At 39.5% G+C, this 21,649-nt stretch overlaps 1 protein-coding gene across 2 annotated transcripts in view; it reads right to left on the bottom strand.

Annotated features, from left to right (window-relative positions):
- Window positions 1–16,274, bottom strand: part of hook1 (hook microtubule-tethering protein 1) — an 88,406-nt gene extending 72,132 nt beyond the window's left edge. The window contains exon 1 of one of the 2 annotated variants that reach the window (XM_041208928.1): window positions 16,093–16,274. In XM_041208928.1, coding sequence (XP_041064862.1) covers window positions 16,093–16,137 — 45 coding nt within the window. In that variant the 5' untranslated portion in view covers window positions 16,138–16,274. The remainder of the gene's footprint in view (window positions 1–16,092) is intronic. The other variant, XM_041208929.1, reaches the window with a different exon arrangement.
- Window positions 16,275–21,649: the final 5,375 nt, after the last annotated feature.

Genomic DNA, 21,649 nt, shown 5'->3' with positions numbered 1-21,649 from the left:
GCTTCTACTATATCATTATCCTTTCTGACTTGAGATGTTATCATGTTGGTTGCTAAGACACCGCCAGCTATTGCTGTAAGATAGAACAAATCAGACTTGTGCAACAGGCATCTAGGAGGGGATTAGGCAGCTGTGACCAGAGCTCCAAGATTATATTACATTTACTGGAGAAACCACCTGAGCTCATCTTTTTCACTTGTGTTAAAAGTCTTTAAAGAAATGCCCAGGCATTTATCATAAATTTTAAAGAAGATGGGCATAACCTCGTATTGGTGAAACACAATTTACACACATCACATCTCACAGCAAAAAGTCTTATTGCTAAAAATAGTAAAAGCATTCATACTAACAAATTATAGAAAAATGGCACTTGAACCAACACACTTTAAGGTTGTGCCTCATTCTTGTCAAATGTCCTTGATCATCATCACTAGTAACAGTGCTTCAGCTACCAGCACATTAGCCTAATGTTAATTTTGCAAAATTCTGGGAGGGTTGAATCTATTGTACTGATGAGTCTTTTCCAACAGGTCAAATGGACATTCATTAGTCATACTAAAATTTCTTGCCCTAGAACTTCTGTTGTGCCCACTTTTGGGTGCTAAGTTTATGTGCCCTGTGCCAAAATGGTGAGATCTGAGAGCCCTGGAAATCGAAACTCGAGCCTCATTATATTGGAACTGATGAAGTGCAACAGCCAGCTGGCAAAGCGAAGAAAGAAAAGACAAACTTGCCTTTCCATGACACTTTCCACAACCTCAGGATGTTCAAAAGCATTCCACAGCCAGTGAAGTACTTCTGAGGTGTAGTTACTGCTGTAATGCACAAAATGCACAGCAAACTCCTCAAACAGCAACATGATAATTACCAGGTAATCAGTCTTTTTAAGTGAAATAAAAATAGAAATTGCTAGAAATACTCAGCAGGTCTGGCAACATTGAGGGAGAAAACTAAGCTCTGTTTTTCCATTCTCGAGAGATGCTACCACACCTAACGAGCTTGTCCAACATTTTCTGTTTTATTTTAGATTTCCCACATCTGCAATATTTTGATTTTGCTTTTACAGTGATGGTGATTGGCCAGGATATTGGGATAGCTTCCCTGCTCTTAAAAATAGTGCCGTTGGATCTTTTATGTCCACTCAAGACAGCAGACAGGGCATCAGTTTACCATTTCATCCAAAAAACGGCACCTGTAACAGTGCAGTACCCTCTCAGCACTGCACTAGAGTGTCAGCTTAGATTTTTGTGCTCAATTTTCTGAAGTGGGACTGAACCCACGACCTTCCACCTCAGAGGCAAGAGTGCTAATAACTGAGCCACAACTGACCTGGAGTGCAAGATTAGGCTGCTGTGATCATCTTAGCAGCTCCCAGGCAAATGATTCCTGGAGTCAAGTCCAGTGGTATGGGAGAGGAGGCTGGGTAGTCAAGAGCAGTGCTGAGCTTTCTTTAAATACAAGGAACTGAGGGGTACCTCTGCTCCCCCTGGGTTCCATATTCAGCTAAGTAAATGTGAAAAATATACCTTCTAGTTTGCTGACGATCCCAAAATCTGGTTTGACCAAAATGTGAGTGCAGCCAGTACTGGGGCAAGCTGTCTCATGGTGCAACAATCTTGAAGTTGGGGGTGTTAGGCCCCCTATTTTCAAATGCATAAGGGTTAACACCTGTTCCAGGTATGGGTGGAGGATGCGGGTGTCGTACCTCTGGCCAAAAATGTGCGTGTACTTCTTGGCCAACATAATCGGGAATTTAGTAAGCCAATTGGCTTCCAAATATATGGACCCTTGTGTTTGAAATCCTAGCTAGGTAACAATATTGGGTAATTATATTCCAGTTCTTTATTATGCACCTACTCCTTGAATGATTTGTGGAATGCATATTCTAAAATAGGTTATTGGGCAATAAAGTTTCATATATTAAACTGAATTTCAACACCCAAGGTGAAAGTTTCCTAATGGGTTGTACATTTTGTTTAATTTTTAAAAGTATTGCTATAGCAGTTAAAGAATGTGTATTCCATACCTGTTTTACATCCCCAAACTGAGATTATAATAAAATTATCAGAGTATTTCCTTTCTTCAACCAATAGACCAAATGCATAATATTTTAATGAGGCACACAGATTAGTTACAACCTATGGGTGTATAAAAGATTGGAACTTAAAGTTGCGTAATCCAACTACATCATACTGTGCAGCACTCGGGTGTGAAAATACATGAATTACATTTGCTCCATTAAAATTGCTGCTCATCATCTTCTTTCTAAATGATTATTTGTTGAGGTAAAGTTAGGGGTGGTGATGGGGGTGGGGGGGAGGTGTTGAGAATGGTGTGGTGGTTAAATTGAAGGTGAGCTTTATGGGTTTTTTAAACTAGTAAAATGTTTTAGGGGTAGGTCATTTGGTCCTTTGAGCCTGCTCTGCCATTCAATACGATCATAGCTGATTCTCTATCTCAACACGTCCTCCCGCGCTGTCCCCATACCCCTTAATGCCTTGGATTTAAAAGCCTGTAGCTTGATGGAATGGGAAACTGACAATATGGAGGCAAATGTTTGAGTTAGAGTGATACAAGTTACCTTAGTTACTTTATATGTTTGATACGCCAACATTATTGACTACAATTCAATTGTTAATCCTGTAGTGCTACCGTGTAATTTTTTAAAGATATTTTAGATACTTTGCAGATCATTTTAACTTTAAAACATTTTTCCAAGTAACTTTTTTACTGCAGATACTTTAAAAAAAGCACACAAACAATCCCATTAATGGCTTAAGATAAAGATCTCAATTCTACGATGTGAACAGAGTTGAGCCTGGTTCAGGGCTCATAATTGCTTTAGGACTAGGGCTCTGTCAGATTCTTTTGTGATAAGTTGTTCTACTGTTTTTGTTGAATAAATGGATCAATGGAATCACACAAATTACTCATTTCTGATGAAATAACAAATTCCATGCAAAATAGCTTATTTGTCATTCAATAAGTCCCTTCCCTTCAAAATTTGGCATTTTCAACCAACACTGTAAATTGTTAGCTCATTTACCAAAAATATGTTGAAGTGATGTAGAACAGGTTTTGAATGCAGACAGCACTTGACATAAAAGTTGAATGCAAAATCTACGCCAGAGCTTTCATATAGACGGAGAGGCTCCCAGTCTTTGTGAAAATGGTGGCAGAGGCCCATTTCTAGAAGTCCAGCCCCAAACCTGGCTTCCGCTATTTCGCAAAGGAGGTGGGGGGGGGAATGGGGGCAGGGTCTACTGTGCACATCTGTGGTTCATGGAGGCAACTCCACATGTTAAAGTGCAGCTGCCTCAGCCAGATCTGATTTGGCTAGTAGGATGCCATAAACATGACTTGTGCACTTTAGACCCGATAGGAGAAGGTCTAAAGCTGCTGGAGATCTTTGGAGAGGTAGCATACCCTTTTGGATATGGTCCCATGACATCTCTGGGGAAGGTCAGATACCTTTGAGATTGTTAACAGTAGACAGGTATGTGCGTTAAAAAGTACATAAACTGATTGGAACTGTCAAGAGAACTATCAAGCTGTTGAGAAATTTAATTGTCCTGCCCTTTAAATATCAGAAGAAAAACTGTCTGCAGTGTTAAAAAGAAAAATCAGTGCTTCCTAATTCACACTGTTGACATAAGCCTGAGGACTATCATTACAGGATTAGGGCTGCATGGCTGATTTCACAACCTATCATTATCACAGTGGGGTGCCTATCAGTTCACAGTTTGATTCACAGCTTCAAGTTAAACGTAGTGGATTGGTTTTTATCAGAGAGTTTTTTTTAAAATACTGAATTCATCATTAGGCACTTAAGAACATTATTTAATATCAGCACGGGACCTGAGGGGCCCATGGTGATACTGGGTGAGTTGGCGTGGTAGGTGTAAGGATAAAGTGTGATGGATGGTGGGGGGGAAAGAGAGAAATGGTTTGGCATGAGTTGGCATTAAGTTGGCAAAGGGATGAGAAAGGGGCATGGGAGTGGATGGAGGGCCATAGGTTCACATGAAGGGTCTGAAGGACCATGAGGGGTTGTTGGAAGGACATAGGTAGGTATAGAGGGCATGAGGCCAAGTGGGGGGCATGAGATGGCATGGGTTGGTATGAATTGGGCATGGTGAGTGTGTGGGGCAGTGAGCAGGTATGAGGGCTGGAGAGCTGTTTTTTGTTTTATTCATTTTTTGATATTTTCGACAAAGTGCCGGAGTATTGAAGCAGCCCTTCCATCCTGCCCGCATCCACACCTGGCAGCCACTGAACTCTTTCCAGGGTCACCCACCAAGACCCACTCCAGCTCCCCCCACCTCTCCACCCACCCACTGACTGAAAATCCAAACTTCCAGGGCACTTTTTCCCAGGTCGGGTTTGCGGAGCCAGGAATTGTCCCAACTCCGCACACCCAGCCCAGGAACAAAAATTCAGGCCTGAATCTTAGGTTTCCTGGATGATCCAATAGCTAACAGTACTGTTCTTCACTTTTAAAAGTATCTATACAAATCTATCAGTGTTAAAGGAATTAAACTAAATGAAAAAAATCCAAAAGAAAATAAACTATTCTTTTTAAAAAATGCACACATGTATTTATAATTTGTTAAATGCCTGCATAAGAAACTACCCATGATGGGAGCACCATTCTATCAGCATTATCAATATGCATCTATAAATCATTTGGATTGGTCATGTTATTTGTATTAAGTTAATTATGGAAAGATAGTGAGTGTATGCACAGTAGTGAAATAGAATACTTTTATACTGGCCTTGGTAACTCCAGGAAACAACAACCACACTCTCAACTAACTTTTCATAAATCTCAAAAGTGAACACTGCACTTCATGTGATCCATCTCAGAATGGAGCTCCACTCACCATAAGCCATGAGGTTAAACGACTTCATTGCTCCATCACAGTGGCCCATGCACACTGTCTTTATGTGAATTTCAGGATATGTTTCATATTTTCTTTTCTCAACTAAAAACTCAGAGATGATTTGAGCAATTGGTTCCTTTCTCAGCTGGGCTTTTATAGTGTTAACTGTGGCTCATGTGGTAGCACTCTCAGCTCTGAGACAAAAGGTTGCAGATTCAAGTCCCCTTCCAAGTCTTGAGCAAAAATTCCAAAAGCTGACATTTCAATGCAGCACTGAGCGAGTACTGCTCAGTCAAAGGTGCTGTCTTTTGGATGGAATGTGAAAGCAAGGCCCTGTTTGCCTTCTCAGGTGGAGGTAAAATTATTCCATAGCTCTATTTTGAGGAAGGGCAGGTCGTTACCCTAAGTGTCCTGGCAAATATTTATCACTCAATTAATATCAGTAAAACGGATCTGGTCATTATCACATTACTGTTTTTGAGGGAGTTTGCTGGCTGCTGTGTTTCCTATATTTACACAATAAGTACTTCAAAAGTACTTCATTGATTACAAAACCAATGAGGAGGTCCTGTGGTCATGAAAAGCACTATGTAAATGCAAGTCTTTCTTTTTCTGTGCATAGTATTAAATTCCACTCCTGAAAATAGGATCAATTTTGGTGTACTGTGACTGTCTTTTTGGGGGTTGGTTAGCTCAGTTAGCTGAACAGCTGGCTTGTGATACAGTGACGCCAACGGTGCCAGTTCAATTCCTGTACCCAATAAGGTTATCCATGAAGGCCCCACCTTCTCAGCCTCGCCCCTTGCCTGAGGTGTGGTGACCCTCAGGTTAAACTCACCACCAGTTGTCTCTCTCTAATGAGAGAGCAGCCTAAGGTCCTCTGGCACAATGGCGACTTTCATTTTTCATGTTTTGATTAGATGGGGTATATTAGAAAATAGAAGAGTAAGGCCACAGGGCAAAGTCATAAGTTTATCAGCTTAGTCACAATTTATTTTGATAGTGCCCTAATGTTTTTGTTAGTATATGTTTTTGAATGTTACGTAAAATAGCAGGAATTTGTTAACAATTAGTTTTGAGTTATGTGCAAAAACATGAATATGATTATGAATACAGCAGCAGAAAGCCCTTTAGTAACGGGGTGTGTGAAAGGAATCACATGGTGATAGGTGAGATGCTTTGTAAAATTTTGACAGGTAGACCAAGCTGTAAATTAACATCTGCTCTAGCATGGGCTGTCCATGCCAAGAATTCACTGCAGACGGTTGGGGGCTATAATCCATATCAATTGGTTTTTGGTAGAAATCCAAAAATTCTTTCAGTCCTGAGTGATCATCCCCCAGCTTGGGAGGGAGCTACGATTAGCTGTACTTTTTCTGAGCATTTAAATACTTAATGAAGTTTCAGAAAGAACTCAGCGAGACACAATGTATGACCATTGGAAACGATTTTCAATCCGGGAGATTTACATCATAAAAGAGAGGGATTGGCAAGGCCCAAGAAAGTTTATAGGTAAAGATGGTAAAACAGTCATTTTACAGCATGGGAACCAGACAATTCAGGTACACTCATCGAGGTTAGTTGGCGCAGACTACAAATTTGTGGGTCCGAAAAGGGTTATAGAAAGTGATGAGGAACCATACCCATATGCTGCATAATTGTGAGGACCAAGTAGCTAAATTGACAGGTTATCTGAAGATGGACACAGTAACTCGAATGATCAAGATGAAGCGATTTGTCCCAGAGGACAACTGCCAAAAGCTGGCACTAAAGTTACATACTTGCCAGAAGGGGCTAGCCAATGGAGAGATGCAACGATTGTAGGGAAGGCCACTTCAAAATATAAAAACTGGTTAAATGTACACAAGGGGCAGGAGGTTAAGCCCATGGGATGGGAACACGAAGTGCAAAAATGGAAGGCACGAAAACTTAGTGTCAGTTCGTACGGTGGGTCTGGGAGTGTATATGCCTCTAGGAAGAGGTCGCAAACTGTTGAAAAAACAGCTATTAATAAGAGAGAGAGATCAATCAGTAACAGTCTGGCATGTGATAGAAGGCAGGATAGGGGATATAGCTTAACAAGGTCAAGGAATAAGGCACAGGCTAGAAAAGTAACAAGCTGTACTTTGTAATCAACAAAGTAGCTTCAAACAAATTGGACGATAAATTAATAAAGGATGCCAAACAACAGGAACTACATAGTTGGAAAGAATTTGCGGTATACACAGAGCTGCCAGATAAAGAGAACCTACCTAGACAACCAACTCTATCTCATAGATGGATATGCATGAAAAAAATGCTTCCTGATGGTAATTATAAAACTAAAGCTAGGCTAGTGGCCTGAAGTTTTGAAGAAAAATTGGGTGACCAGGATATAAGAGTAGATTCACCTACGGTAGGAAGTTATTTTGAAGATCTTCTTGGCTTTGTTAGCTACAAATGCTTGGGAACACAAGTCTATTGATATTAAAGCTGCCTTTTGCAGGGACACCAACTTCAAAGGGAAGTTTTCCTCATCCACCGAAAGAGTTGCCAAACACAGAAGGGACATTCTGGAAATTAAATAAATGTGTATATGGTTTAAATGACGCCTCCAGAGTTTGGTTATTCTCAGTGAGGTCAGTTTTGTTAAATTGGGTTGTCTTCAGTTGAAAGCAGACCTGGCAATGTTTTATTGGAGGGAAACTTTCAGGCATCTTTATGATGCATGTAGACGATTTTTTGTGGAATGGTAGTAACAAATTTGAAACGGTTATCATTAATGGGCTCAGAAGGAGTTCAAGATTGAAAGTCTGGCTTCTGATGCATTAAAAAACATTGAATTGGAAATCAGGAAGAGTGGATCGCACAGCACTTTACATCGGCAATCCTACTTAGGGAATGTCAGCCCATTGCAATTAGTCATGGTAGGGCCTCACAAGAAGATACAGTGGCTTGTAAAACTCAGAGGTCTAATTGGGCAACTCAATTGGCTAGGCAAACAAACAAGGCCGGGCATCAGTTTTGACATTTTAGAATTGAGCACTAAAATGAACGATCCCAAGGTTGAAGAAATTATTCAAGCAAGCAAAACACTGACAAAATTAAAAATGGAGTATTGTGTTTTGAAATTCCAATCTTTGGGTGATGTTAGAAAAATGAAACTGTTTAGTGACACATCTTATGTGATGGGTTTTCGAACGCGGGAGCGTTTTTAATATTTCTCATGGGAGAGAAAGGTAAATGTTGCCCTTTGGTAAGGGAAGCTAAAAAGAATCAAAGATTTGTAAAAAGTATGTTAGCAGTGGAGACTGTCCCTCTTGTTGAGGCGGTGGCTATGGCATTCTTCATATTAAAGATGCTGGCAGAAATTTTAAACGGAAAGGGTATTCAAGAACACTGCCTATCAAATGTCATATAGATGATAAGTCACTCTGGGAAAATGTTCACTCTACGAAGTGCAAGAACAAAAAGAGATTGCGAATTAACATTGCAAACTTAAAACAGATGCTAGAGAATAAGGAGATTGCCAAGATCAAATGGGTTGATAGCAACTGCTTCACGAAAAGAGGAGAGAGCTCCAAAAAGTTACTGGAAATCCTCAAAGAGGGATCTCTTTTCAAGAAGACAAAAAGGAATATTTTTATAAGCAATTCTATACCATTTTTTCCCCTTTTTTCTAAGAAGGGGGAATAGGGAGGATTTATTGAATGAAGAAAATATTGATGTTTGTGTTATGGAAAAGAAGATCCATTTTTTTTGAGTTTTATACTTGAGGGTTACTTTCATTTTAAGAAGAGGGTTATCTGTTAGAGAAGGAAACAGTTAACTGTGAAAGAGTGTTTAAGTGGGTAATTCTAAATTAACAAGCTAAGTGTTTCACTTGGTGTGTATACAAAGTGAAGACAGGTGAGATAATGTGTCTTTGGAGTTTTATGTGATTAGAATAAAACTCTGAAGAAATCAAGACTTTGTCTCCGTCTTTCTTATCAAGCAGCTATTGGAACTTAACATGGGGTACTTTATGGCAAGATCGAGTTGAGACAGAGAATATTTCATCTTTTAAAGACAAGTTGGAAAAATACTCAAACCACAAGATGCAGCAGAGCTATAGACGGAGAAAGAGGCACTTGAATTTGTTTTAGATTGCCCCAGGAAAGAGTTGGCACAGAATGGGCTTTTTTATATGCTGAAAATCACTGTCTAATAACAAATATATTGCTTATTTTTGAGAGTTCAGGTGAGGTCTGTACAGTGAAAGATGCATGCAAAATAAACTGCAGTAAAAATTAGAGTAAACTTTGAAATGAGTTAAATTCCCTAAATATTAATACTCAGCTTTTATGTTTTACCTGGGTTAAAATCAAGTCAACCATTTTATTGTATCTTGTCCACAAGCATTCTCCCATTGTTCCCTATTATACCTGCTCAAGACACAAGTATGAAAATGGAAATTAGGCTGCTATTTATGGAAGGCAGAACGATCCTCGCAGAACCTTCACTTCAATTTCCTGAAGGGGCATCTGCACTCAACACAAATGCTCCACATAACCTCAGAGGATCCTAACAGAACCTCTGGACGGTGTAAAGTAGGTGGAATTCTGGCATCATGGATTTCTGTCTATTTTTCTTTTGCCTTGTCCCTAGGAACTGAATATTGCTGGTGTAAACAGAGGAGAATCTGCCACAGTTTTTTAATGCTTGTAATTTTAATATGTGGTTAGGAAGGGGGAATGCTTATTTTTGAAAAAAATTGAAAAATGGCAAAACATAGCTGCTTTAAAACTTTCATGATTAAATATTAGAACTGAAAATTAAGCATCAAATTCAATACGAACCCAAGTTTTTGTGCATAAAGTACCAAATTGGGGCCACAACAATACAAAAAAAGAGTGGTGGTAATGCAATCCTAGGCTGTTGCTGTGTACCTCCCCACAATGTTAAAGGTTGGGGCTGAAGAGGCCCACACCTAGCAACAGGACATGAAGAGCCCCAGAAATCTGAAGATAAAAAATGAAGAGCAAGAATAAGTGATTCTTCTGATTTATCTATGCCTGCAGTTTTCCATTCTGTCTGTTTCTCATATGATACTAGTTTTGGAATGTCCTTAAAGCACTACTGAAAATTCAAACTTCATCCAAGTTGCTTTCCAACATTCCTCAAAATAAGGTCAATGCAAGTCAGTTTGTCAATACTACTATTAGGATAACTTATGTCTATGGAAACATATTCATAAAATTCTTAATTCTAACTGTACAAGACATGTGAAATATGTTCAATATATGAGAAATAGATTAGGCTATCTAATAAATAAGCAGTAAATTTTGACAAATGTCAAAATTCCTCAAGTGGCATTGCAATGAAATTCTAAAGAAACTAATTCTAATAATCTGATTTGATTCCTAAAGCACATCATTCATAGCTTAAGATGTTCTAAAACAGAACTGAATCTGATGTTGGGTGGCTTACAGTAAAGTTTAAGAAACATATCCATTTGGTAGGATCAAGTAATGCAATAAACCACAAAGAGAAGGTCACTTTCATTAACTGAACCCCTTGACTAAATTAATGTCTCCTGATTCATTAACAGCAACTGTCTTACTTAAAAGAAACTTATGCAATATATTTTGTTTATTTATATAGTAAAAAAAAACACTGACGATTGTTTTCTTGACATTAGGGAACAAAAAAAAACATGCTACATAAAAATTTGTTGATGTCTGAAATATTATTACCATTCATGGAGGAAGGAATGGTTCCTTCCCTCCCAGAGTTGACAACAGACAATTAAAATATTTTAAGCACAGCCTTTCATACAACAAGGATGGAGGGGGTGGAAGGGCACTACAAAGTTGTTTCAGATCTTTGATAGATCGATTAAAATCACAAATCTACTATCCAACTGTATTAGGTATTAAGTTATCTAAATTGAATTTGCACAAGAATTGCAAGACCTTCAGACAGCTGGTGGTCTCACACTTCCCAAGTAAACTTTAAAAGTTCTTTTCAAATTTATTTTGAACTTTTTCAGTGTTAATAAGTATCCTTGCTGTATTTTTGCTCATAATAAACATGATTGTCACTTGAACAATAAAGCCAGAGAATAGGCAAGCACAGACCAAAGTGTTTTCTCTGAGAAGTCGAGGGGAGAGGATACATTTAACTCATAAGCCTTCAGGTTTTCTGAATCCTGATATCCTGCCAGTGTTTCCTAAATGTTCATAAAGAGCAGTTGACTATCCATTGGAATGACAACAAGGTTATCAACAGGAACTGCACCGGTATGGTATGTCTCCGTGAATTATTTTACGTGTGAGACAAGTGAATTCAAAGTTTGTTGTTACAATTTGGTTGGCAGTTAATCTTTTTCTTTCTTTTCTGCTGTGCTGCATCATCAGATTAGCATCAGCCTTGGTGAAAGTTAGATAAGGAAATGTAATGCTGCTCCCAGGAAACAACATTGACCTCAGTTTTAAAAATGTTATTTGCCAAAGTATCCTTATAATATCTGTCCTATTTCAGCTAAGAATAGAAAAAAAATCTTGGGACAGCCATTTATGAGTCATTCTTAGCCTTTGCTCATCACTGCCTCAATGCCTGAAAAATCAGGGCCTCAATGTTTGCAAAAGCAAAATACTGTGAATGTTGGAAATAAAAACAGACAATGCAGAAAACATTCAGCAGGTCTGACAGCACCTGTGGAGGGAGAAACAAAGTTAACGTTTCAGCTCAATGTTCTGACGAAAAGTCAAACAGGATCACAAAGTGCCACATAACAGGCATAGTTAAAGCCAAAGGAACAAAAGGAGCAGTGGCAGTCTGGATACAAAGTTGGATGAGTGACAGGAAACAGAGCACAGTGAGGGTGAACTTAGACTGGAGGAAGGAAAATATAGTGGGACTCCCCAGAAATCAGCTCCACTGCTTTTCTTGATATAAAGGCACAATTTCAAAATTTGTGGATGAGAAAAAACTTGGAAGTATTGTGACCTGTGAGGAGGACAGATAGTCAAGATAGACAGGTTGGTGGAATGGGCAGACACAGCAGCTGAAATAATGCAGAGAAGTGCGAAGAGATACATTTTGTGAGGAGAGGCAATATCTAATAAAGGATACAATTCTAAAGGGTGTGCAGAGCAGAGAGACTTGGAGTCATAAGTGCTCAAATCATTGAAGGTGGCAAGGATAGGTTAAGAATGCGTACAAAAGCAAGGAATTTAAAAACACTGGTTCAGCCTCGCCTGGAATAATGTGTAAAATTCTGGGTACCACACTTTGGGAAGTATGAGAAGGCATTAGAAAGGGTGCAGAAGAGATTTACAAGAATTGTTCCAAGGAACGAGGGACTTCAGTTACAAGGGCAGACTGGAGAAGCAGAGGCCATCCTTGTTAGAGAAGATTGTGAGGAGATTTGATAGAGGTGTTCAAAATCATGAGGAATCTGGACACAGTAGATAGGGAGAAACTCGTCCCACTGCCAGAAGGGTTGAGAACCAGAGGACGCTGATTTATGGTGAATGGCAAAAGGTGGCAAAAGAAAATACATTTTACACAGCGTGTGGTTAGGATTTGAAATGCACCACCTGAGAGTGTGATGGATGCAGGTTGAATCAGGGCTTTCAAAAGGGAACTGGATAATTATTTGAAGAGAAAAGATTTGCAGGGCTAGAGGAAAAAGGCAGAGGAATGGGATTAACTGAGTTTTCCTTGCAAAGAGCTGGCATGGACACAATGGCCCAAATGGGCTCCTCTGTGCTGTAACCATCCTATGGTTCTATGATAAACAATGTCTTTCTAAAATTTTGTATTTTAGCTGTATTCTGCATAAGTTCAGATTTTCACTTTAAGGGTTGAATTTACATCAGTAACTTGTAGTTATATAGGTCTTTTAACAAAGTAAAACATTCTAAGGCACTTCACAGGAGTGTTATTAAACAAAATTTGATACTGAGATATTCGGACAGATGGCCAAAAGCTTGATGAAAAAAGTCAGTTTAAGGAGCATCCTAAAGAAGGGATTAGAGGCTAAGGTGCCAGGCCTAGTCATTCTTGGGTGATCCTTTCTTCCCAAGGGTAAGTGACTACCGTGTGCATGGCTTTTTCCCACAATAACAGCCCAAATCAGAAACTCAGCATTATGAGGCAGGAAACTAAATATTTCATCCTTTAGTGCCATAAGGCAACAAGTTGCTGCTCCAATACACTGAACCTCTCCAGTATCAAACTACTGTGTAAATTAAAACTAAAATGACTTTAACAAAAACATAATTTTGAAAACTTAAATCTTTCAAAAAAAATTACCACTTTAATTAATGCAAGTAACAAGTCATATCCTAAAGCAATCGACATTTTGAAATACAGTTTTTTTTCAGTCCTTATGTGAAATTCATGCATCTCCTACTAAGATGGATCTGGCAGTATTCATTGTATAAACAATAGTAGATGGAATATGTTACAATTTTGAACTGCAACACTAGGATAAGACTGACAGTAGTCATTCAATAAATTGTTGGTATACAGATGGTGTCACAATTTTGAGTATTACAGTGGTAATGATTCACAAAGATTTTATTAAGAATGATATAATTACAAAGCATCATTGTGTGAAACATGTCAACAATGTCTCCATTACCCTTCACCCACCCCTTCCCCTTTCTTCCTTCCCCCATCACCTCCAAACTTAAAATTGTTCTTGAAAGAACATTCGACAGGAAACAGGTCATTTAAGCCACCATACTGCATTCATACACCTCCCTTCTTTTAACATACCATATCAGATGAATGATCAAAGTAAAATATGAAATTTCTCTCTGAACTCCTTGAGGTCAAAGAGTAAATATTCAATTACATTAATCTAATTTTACAAGCTGCATTATGAAACCCTGACTTGCATCTCACAGGTGACTATTTTCATATCGATTACATTGTAACCATGAACACAACATCAGCACAAACATAGGCTGCCATGAAACCATGTCTACATTAATCCTCAGAACTTACAGTCACATCCACAACCAGATGTTCATCCATTGTCTCTACAAAGGAGTTCCTCAACATAGCATTGAGTTACTTGGTACTACAGAATTTGAATATTGTTGAAAAGAGAGACATGTCGCCAAAGCTTTCATCTGGCATTCATCAGGACAAATGCAAAAATGCCAAATTTCAAATGATCACAATTTATACTACAGGAGGAAGGGGGGGGTGCTGATTCGTTGGCAGATTGACTCTGATTGGCTGAGGCATTGCCATGAGGAAAGCAATGGGGAACTATAGGCTCCACAAGCTCCCAGGTGACTCAAAAAAAATACACAAGGCTTTAACATATTCCTTTTGCTTGCTGAGAATGGGTCCAAGCTAATGAATGTATGTCACTTCTAGCGAGCAAAAATGAGTCCTGTTATGGGCTGGACTGATCATCTTAAATTGCTTGTTAGCGTAGATATTAACACACACAGCATTGTTCCGCAAGTGTTACACAATTGCGGAATCACATCTCACAGCGCACATTTCTGTGCCATGCAATGTCAGGCATGTAGGGCATACGTCCCAACAATTGGCTGATTGAATCAAACAGCATGTTCTTTTGGCTGTTCATAATAGACAGAGTACAGAACGTACTTAACCAGCTCTTCCTTGAAAACTCAAAATAAAATGTCTACTATTAAGATGTAATTCTGTGATTGGGCAGCATTTGATAGTATTTACAAAATGAATCTAGCCATACAAATTGATCTAATAGTCACAATTACTGGTTTACACTACATACTGAGGATACCAATCCTAAATTAGCATGCCTTTAAATCTTCTAGTACTTTGTAGGGCTCACAAGAGGGTGGAATATATTCCTGTAAAATTAAAATATAGGATAAAACCACACCATTAGGCAAAGCAGAGAATACAAAAAAACTTTGCTTGATGTTGCCTGAGTGCCTTGGTATAATTGATCTCAAACATATCCATTATTCTTTATTTTCAAACAACATAGATAGGCAAATGAAAAGGAAAATACTGCAGATGCTGGACATTTGAAATAAAAACAGAAAATGCTGGAAATACTAAGCAGGTCAGGCAGCAACAGTGGAGAGGGAAACAGAGTTAACATTTCAGATAGATGACCTTTCATTAGAACATATGATAGGTCAACAGCCTGAAATGTTTCTCTCTCCACAGGTGCTGCCTAACTAGAGTGTTTTGCATATCGTTTTTTTTAAATCAAACCTATACTATGGTTACAATAAATGGATATTAGACAGAAATTATCCAAAAGCCCAAACTGTGCCATTTACATATTTTGATATGATTATTAGTGGACAGTCAATTCTTAAAGGCAAGGGAACTTATTTTTAGCCAATGGGATTTAACAACAATTAAAATTCATTCCTAATCTGTAATTTGATTTGTGGAATTAGTTGGTTTTACATAGGAACTGCTGTACAGTGACTTGCTCTTCCTTAAAGAGTATCCTACACAAGCTTCTAGAAATCTAAAAAAAACTTAATAATTGACAATGTATGTGGCTAGAATCAGTATTTCTGTGATTTCTTAACAATTTGTTTCATTAAAAAAAAAATTTACCTTCTGTAATATAAAATGTACTGACAATTTTGCTATTGGATTATGCCGAGATTTCCCAATGAAATCAGAGAACAATGTTATTTTTCACCAATCTGCAGTTTAACTGCACTTCCTGTACAGTAAGTGACCTAGGCATGGCATCATCTTGTTTTTACCCTGACAAGGTTACCCAGGGAGAGAGAAAAACAGGGTGGCTTTGTTTAGGGGACGAGTTCAATCAACCACCTATTTAGAATTTCATTCCATAAGTATTTTGTTTTATTTTTAAACGTTTTTACAGGGAAAGGGTAAATTATGATTATTTTAAAATGGAAGATAAGTAGTGTACTCTCATTAATAATAGCAAAAGAGAAATCAGCTCCAGCTCAGTTAAGCATAACCTTAGGCCTGTAAACTATTTCCCATGCACTTAGGGATTTTAAATCATATTGCTTAATTTTAGTTTGACAAATGCAACATAAACTTAGTGGTTGGGTATCTATGTGGTGTATTTAGACAAAAAAGTCGAAAATGTAACCGTTGCCGTGCTTGTTCAGAGTCATAATGGCTGTTTGAAAGCCTAGCATTACACCTGTACTAGAGGGCAGCACAGGTGAGTCACTCAACACGGGGCTGCAAAGCGAGAGGTAAACTGTACTTCAGGAGCACTCACCCAGATTATCAAACTGTCGCACAGGTCCAACTTATTCACTTCCATCAGCCTTCAATTCATTAAAAAAAACACAACTTATTTTAACCTGAAACTTCTCTCTCTACCGTCTGATCCTGAGGGAAATTATGACACAGATCGACACCTGAATGGCTACTGAAAGCAACGACAGCTGGGTAGAGAGGACCATTGGTTCGCCTTGTTGATTGACATTGGTGATGTCCATCCAGGGCTCGTAGCGTAATCCAAACTAAAGTCCCGCCCTCCTCACCTGGAAGGAAGTGTCTCCCGTCCTGTCAGGTAAATAGTGGCAGAGTTTCAGGCTGGGCTGCTTTAAGAGGCGTGCAACATTTGGGGAAAAGATGCAAATAGGTCAATAAATAAATAAGCACAAGATGTACAAAATTTGCAACATTAGTTTTCAAAACATTTCCGTTACAGTCTAATATTTATTCTAAAAGCACATTTGGCCTGCATTAAGGCGATTTTACATTCAAGACTGCAATTTAATAAAATTAAGCGTCCCTTTAACATACTGATTTTGCAAATGTGTCATTGATTCACATTATTGTAGTATATTTTGCCGCAGCCATAATAGATATATTATTATAATCTGCACTTAGGAGCACAAAACATTAGCTGCTTTCCTGCTTTTTGATTGGTTAGTTGGTTTGTCACTCTGAAAGACGCTTCGAGGAAATAGCTGGGGACGATCCTTAAATTCGCAGCAGATGGTATCCACGTGCTATTTCACCTAACTGGAGCTCTTCATTTTGTCCAGGACTCTCCTGTATGTCTTCAAGCAGAAGTCGAATCACATTTCAAATGTCCAGAATATAGACTGCAGCCACCATCGTTTCTACTAGGATTTAAAAAACAGGAAATACTTTGCTCAGCAGGTCTGGCAGCAGCAGTAGAGAGAGAAACAGAGTTAGCGGGCGAGATTTTAACTCACTCAAAACCCAACTACTTTTGTAGAGTTGAAATCAGGCCCGAAGTTTCATGGGAGCTGGAAAATATTACATTTGTAAAAGGTTTTAAGCAAGAATATCTCTAACTTTTCCTACATTTCTGATAAAAGATCATCGACCTGAAACGTTTACTCAGTTTCTCTCTCCAAAGATGCTGTCTGACTTACTTTCCAGCACTTTGGTTCTATTTCAGAGTTCAGGCATTCAACATGGTCTCTTGCTTTCGTAGAAAAGGATCCAACTGGTCTAGTTTGCAGACTTTAAAAAAAGTTCATTAAAGGTTACCACGATCTTTGAGAAAAAACGTGTTTTGAGAGAACTTTAAAGTATCACTCTCTTTTAAAGGTTAATCAGCAATCGTGGGTAACGCAGAAAATCACTTCACAAGTAAATAAATTCAATCTTAAGCTAAACTTTACAGCCACGTAACTAGAATAGTTTACAAAAACAAAAATTGCTGGAAAAACTCAGCAGGTCTGACAGCATCTGTGGAGAGAAAGACGGAGTTAACGTTTCAAGTCCGTATGACTCTTCTTAAGAACTGAGAGAATAGTAGAATAGAAATGTAGAATAGTTTATATTGGTTCAGAATTTAGGATTGACTAGAAACTTATATATAAGGACAATGAAAAGGAAATAATTAGTACATTGAAATTCTTTGTTAACAGCACCAATTTTAAAAATATTTTTGTACTACATTCATCAGCATATTTGAATTATTCATGCTTTATCAAAACAAATTAATCTTGCAATGGTGAGTTTTCCTAATATGTTCTGTTTTACATGCAATGAGCTAGGATTTCAGCAAGTTCTAAGCATTTTGATACTTTCAGCAACTCTGCATCACTGCATATCAGACAAACAGTTGATAATTGTCATAACAATAAGCAAATTGGGACCACATACGAACATACAAATTTGGACCAAGATAGGTCATTCAGCCCCTCAAGCCTGCTCTGTCATTCAATAAGCTCATGATTGTAGCCTCCTGCCTACCCCCATAACCTTTCACAACACAGAACTTTAGCACTACGTGTACTTATATTTTGTGCTTCTTCTAAAAACGTTATACATTTTTAAATCATTGTTGGAATGCAGGCATCGCTGGCAAGGCCACCATTTATTGCCCATCCCTGGGCAGGAGCAACCTTCTTCAACTGCTGCAGTCCATCTGGTATAGGTACACACACATTGCTGTTCGGGAGGAAGTTCCAGGATTTTGACCCAATGACAATGAAGGAACGCCAATATAGTTTCAAGTCAGCGTGGTGAGTGACTTGGGAGGGGAACTTGAAAACAATAGTCTTTCCAAGCATCTGCTGCCCTTGTCTTTCTAGGTGGTGGGGGTCATGGATTTGAAAGGTGTTGTCAAAGGAGCCTCGGCAAGTTGCTGTAGTGTAACTTGTAAATGTTACATACTGCTGCCACTGTGCCCTGGTGGCGGAGTGAATTTTTAAGCTGGTGGATAGGATGCCTTTGTCCTGAATGGTGTCAAACATCTGCAGTATTGTTGCAGCTGCACTCATCCAGGCAAGTGATGATTATTCCATCACACTCCTGACTTATGCCCTGTAGGTGGTGGATAGGATTTGGGGAGTGAGGAGCCGAGTTACTCACCATAGAATTCTCCAGCGTCTGACCTCCTCTTGTCACCACAGTATTTATATGGCTAGTCAATAGTAACCCCCAGGATGTTGTTGGTGCGGGATTCAGCAATGGTAATACTGTTGAATGTCAAGGGGAGAAGGCTGGATTCTCTCTTTTGGAGATGGTCATTGACTGGCACACCTGTGGCATATGTTACTTGCCACTTATCAGCCCAGGCTTAAATGCTGACAAAGTCTTGCTGCATGTAGACATAGATTGCTTCAGTATGTAAGGAATTGCAAATGGTACTGAACAATGTGCAATCATCAGTGGATATCCCCACATCTGACATTTTGTTGGAGGTGGTCATTGATGAAACAACTGAAGATACCTACACAACATGGACTGCAGCGTTTCAAGAAGGCAGCTCATGACCACCTTCTCAAGGGTAATTAGGGATGAGCAATAAATGCTGAATGAATAAAAAAGTTGAGCCTAGGGCACTATGCTGAGGAACTCCTGGAACAACATCTTGCGGTTGAGATGATTGACCTCCAATACCACAAACATTTTCCTTTTACTAGGTTACAACTAGTGAAGAGCTTTCCCTCCATTCCTATTGACTTCAATTCCACTAGGCTCATTGTTGCCATATTTGGTCAAATTTGCCTCACCTCTGGAATTAAGCTGAGACTGCAGTAGTGGACCTGGCAGTACCCAAACTGAGCACTGGTAAGTGGGTTGTTGCTGAGTAATTGCCATTTTAGAGCACTGTCAATTAAACCTTTCATCACTTTGCCAATGATTGAGAGTAGATTGATTGGCAGAATTAAATTTGTCCTGCTTTTTGCGGATATGACATATCTGGACAATAGAGATGGCTGCATTTAACTGCACCACAAGTGGGTTGGACTAGATTTCTGATTGGTTCCCCCCCCCCCCCCCCCCCCCCCCCCCCCCCCCCCTTGGAAAAAAAGACACACCAACAGATTATCTAGAATGTGTAATTAAATCCTGTCTGCTGTAGAGTAATCCAAGGTATCTGCATTAACTTATTTGATCAAATCTTCGCAGGCAGGCTCTAAAGCTCTCAGTGCTAACATGACTGCTTTCAGAGAACAGACAGGACTCACGTTCCCAAGTTAAGACCACCACACCAGACGCAGGTCCAAATTCAGAGAATGCATGGAGTTCAAAGTATCAAATTCAGAAAATGCACAGTGCTCATAGTATCAGGTTCAGAGAATGCAAAGTGCTTACAACTTCAAGTTCAAAGAATGCAGTGCCGAATGCAGAGAACACACAGTGCTCACGTTACCAAATTCAGAGAACGCACAGTGATGAGCTCAGAGAACACACGGCACTCACGTTGTCAAGCTCAAAGAACACGCGATGCTCACGGTGTCGAGCTCAGAGAACACATGGCGCTCACGGTGTCAAGCTCAGAGAACACATGGCGCTCACAATGTCAAATTCAAAGAATGCACAGTTCCAAGTTTAAAGAACCCACAGTGCTCATGTTGGAATTCAGAGAACACACAGTGCTTACGGTACTGAGTTCAGAGAATGGGCAGTACTCATGGTACCAAATTCAGAGATCGCACAGTGCTCACAGTACCGAATTCAGAGAACACACAGTACTCTCAGTACCATATTCAGAGAACACACTGCACAGTGCCAACTTGAGAGAACACATGGTGTTCACATTGCTGAATTTAGAGAGCACACACTGCTGATTTCAGAGAATGCGATGCTTTCTGTGCCGAATTCAGGTAATACAGTGCCGAATTCAGAGAATGCATAGTGCTCCATGGTGCTGAATTCAGAGAATGCACTGTTCAGAGTCGAATTCAGGGATTGCACAGCGTTCTCAGTGCCAAATTCAGAGAGAACATAGTGCTCACAGTGCTGAATTCAAAGCAAGCACAATGCTCACAGTACCAAATTCAGAGAACACACAGAGCTCATAGAGCTGGTTTCAGAGAACACTGTGTCAATTTCTGAGAACGCACAGTGTTCACAATACTGTATTCAGAGAACACAGTGTTCACAGTGCCAAATTCAGAGAACAGAGTGCCCATCATAGAGTTCAGAGAACGCACAATCCCAAGTTCAAAAAACCCACAGTGCTTATGGTAGTGTTCAGAGAAAGCACTGCTAATGTTACTGAGTTCAGACAACGCAGAGTGCTCACCGTGCCGAATTCAGGGAACACACTGTTCATGCTACTGAGTTCAGAGAACGCATAGTGTCCAATTTGGAGAACATACTGCTCACGGTACTGAATTCAGAGAACACACAGTGCTCACGAGACTAAATTCAGAGATCACAGTGCTCAAGAGGCTAAATTCAGAGAACACACGTTGCTTACAGTGCCGAATTCAGTGAACGCTCAGGGCTCACCGTGCTGAATTCAGAGAACACGCTGTTCATGCGACTGAGTTCAGAGCAGGCACAGTGTCCAAATTTGGAGCATGCACTGCTCACGTTACTGAATTCAGAGAACACACAGTGCTCACTGTGCCAAATTCAGAGAACACACAGTGTTCAGAGTGCCAAATTCGGAGAACACAATGCTCAGAGTGCCAAATTCGGAGAACACACAGTGTTCACTATGCCAAATTCAGACAACACAGTGCTGATGGTACTGAATTCAGGGGACTCACAGTGCTCACAGTGCCAAATTCAGAGAAAAAACAGTACTCATGATACCATATTCAGAGGAGACACAGTGCTGAATTAAGAGAATACATAGTGCCAAACTGAAAGAACACAGTGCTCACTGTGCCAAATTCAGAGAACATATGGTGCTCACTGTGCCAAATTCAGAGAACGCACATTGCTCAGAGTGCCAAATTCAGAGAATGCAGTGTTCATTATGCCAAATTCAGAGAACACACAGTGCTCAGATTACCAAATTCAGAGAGAACACAGTGCTCACATTACCAAATTCTGAGAGAACACACAGTGCTCATGGTACTGAATTGAGGGAACACACAGCG

The sequence above is a fragment of the Carcharodon carcharias genome, chromosome 16 (genome assembly GCF_017639515.1).
Source record: "Carcharodon carcharias isolate sCarCar2 chromosome 16, sCarCar2.pri, whole genome shotgun sequence".
Taxonomy (NCBI): domain Eukaryota; kingdom Metazoa; phylum Chordata; class Chondrichthyes; order Lamniformes; family Lamnidae; genus Carcharodon; species Carcharodon carcharias.
The sequence above is the reverse complement of the archived record's forward strand: the minus strand, read 5'-3'. Positions and strand labels throughout refer to the sequence as shown.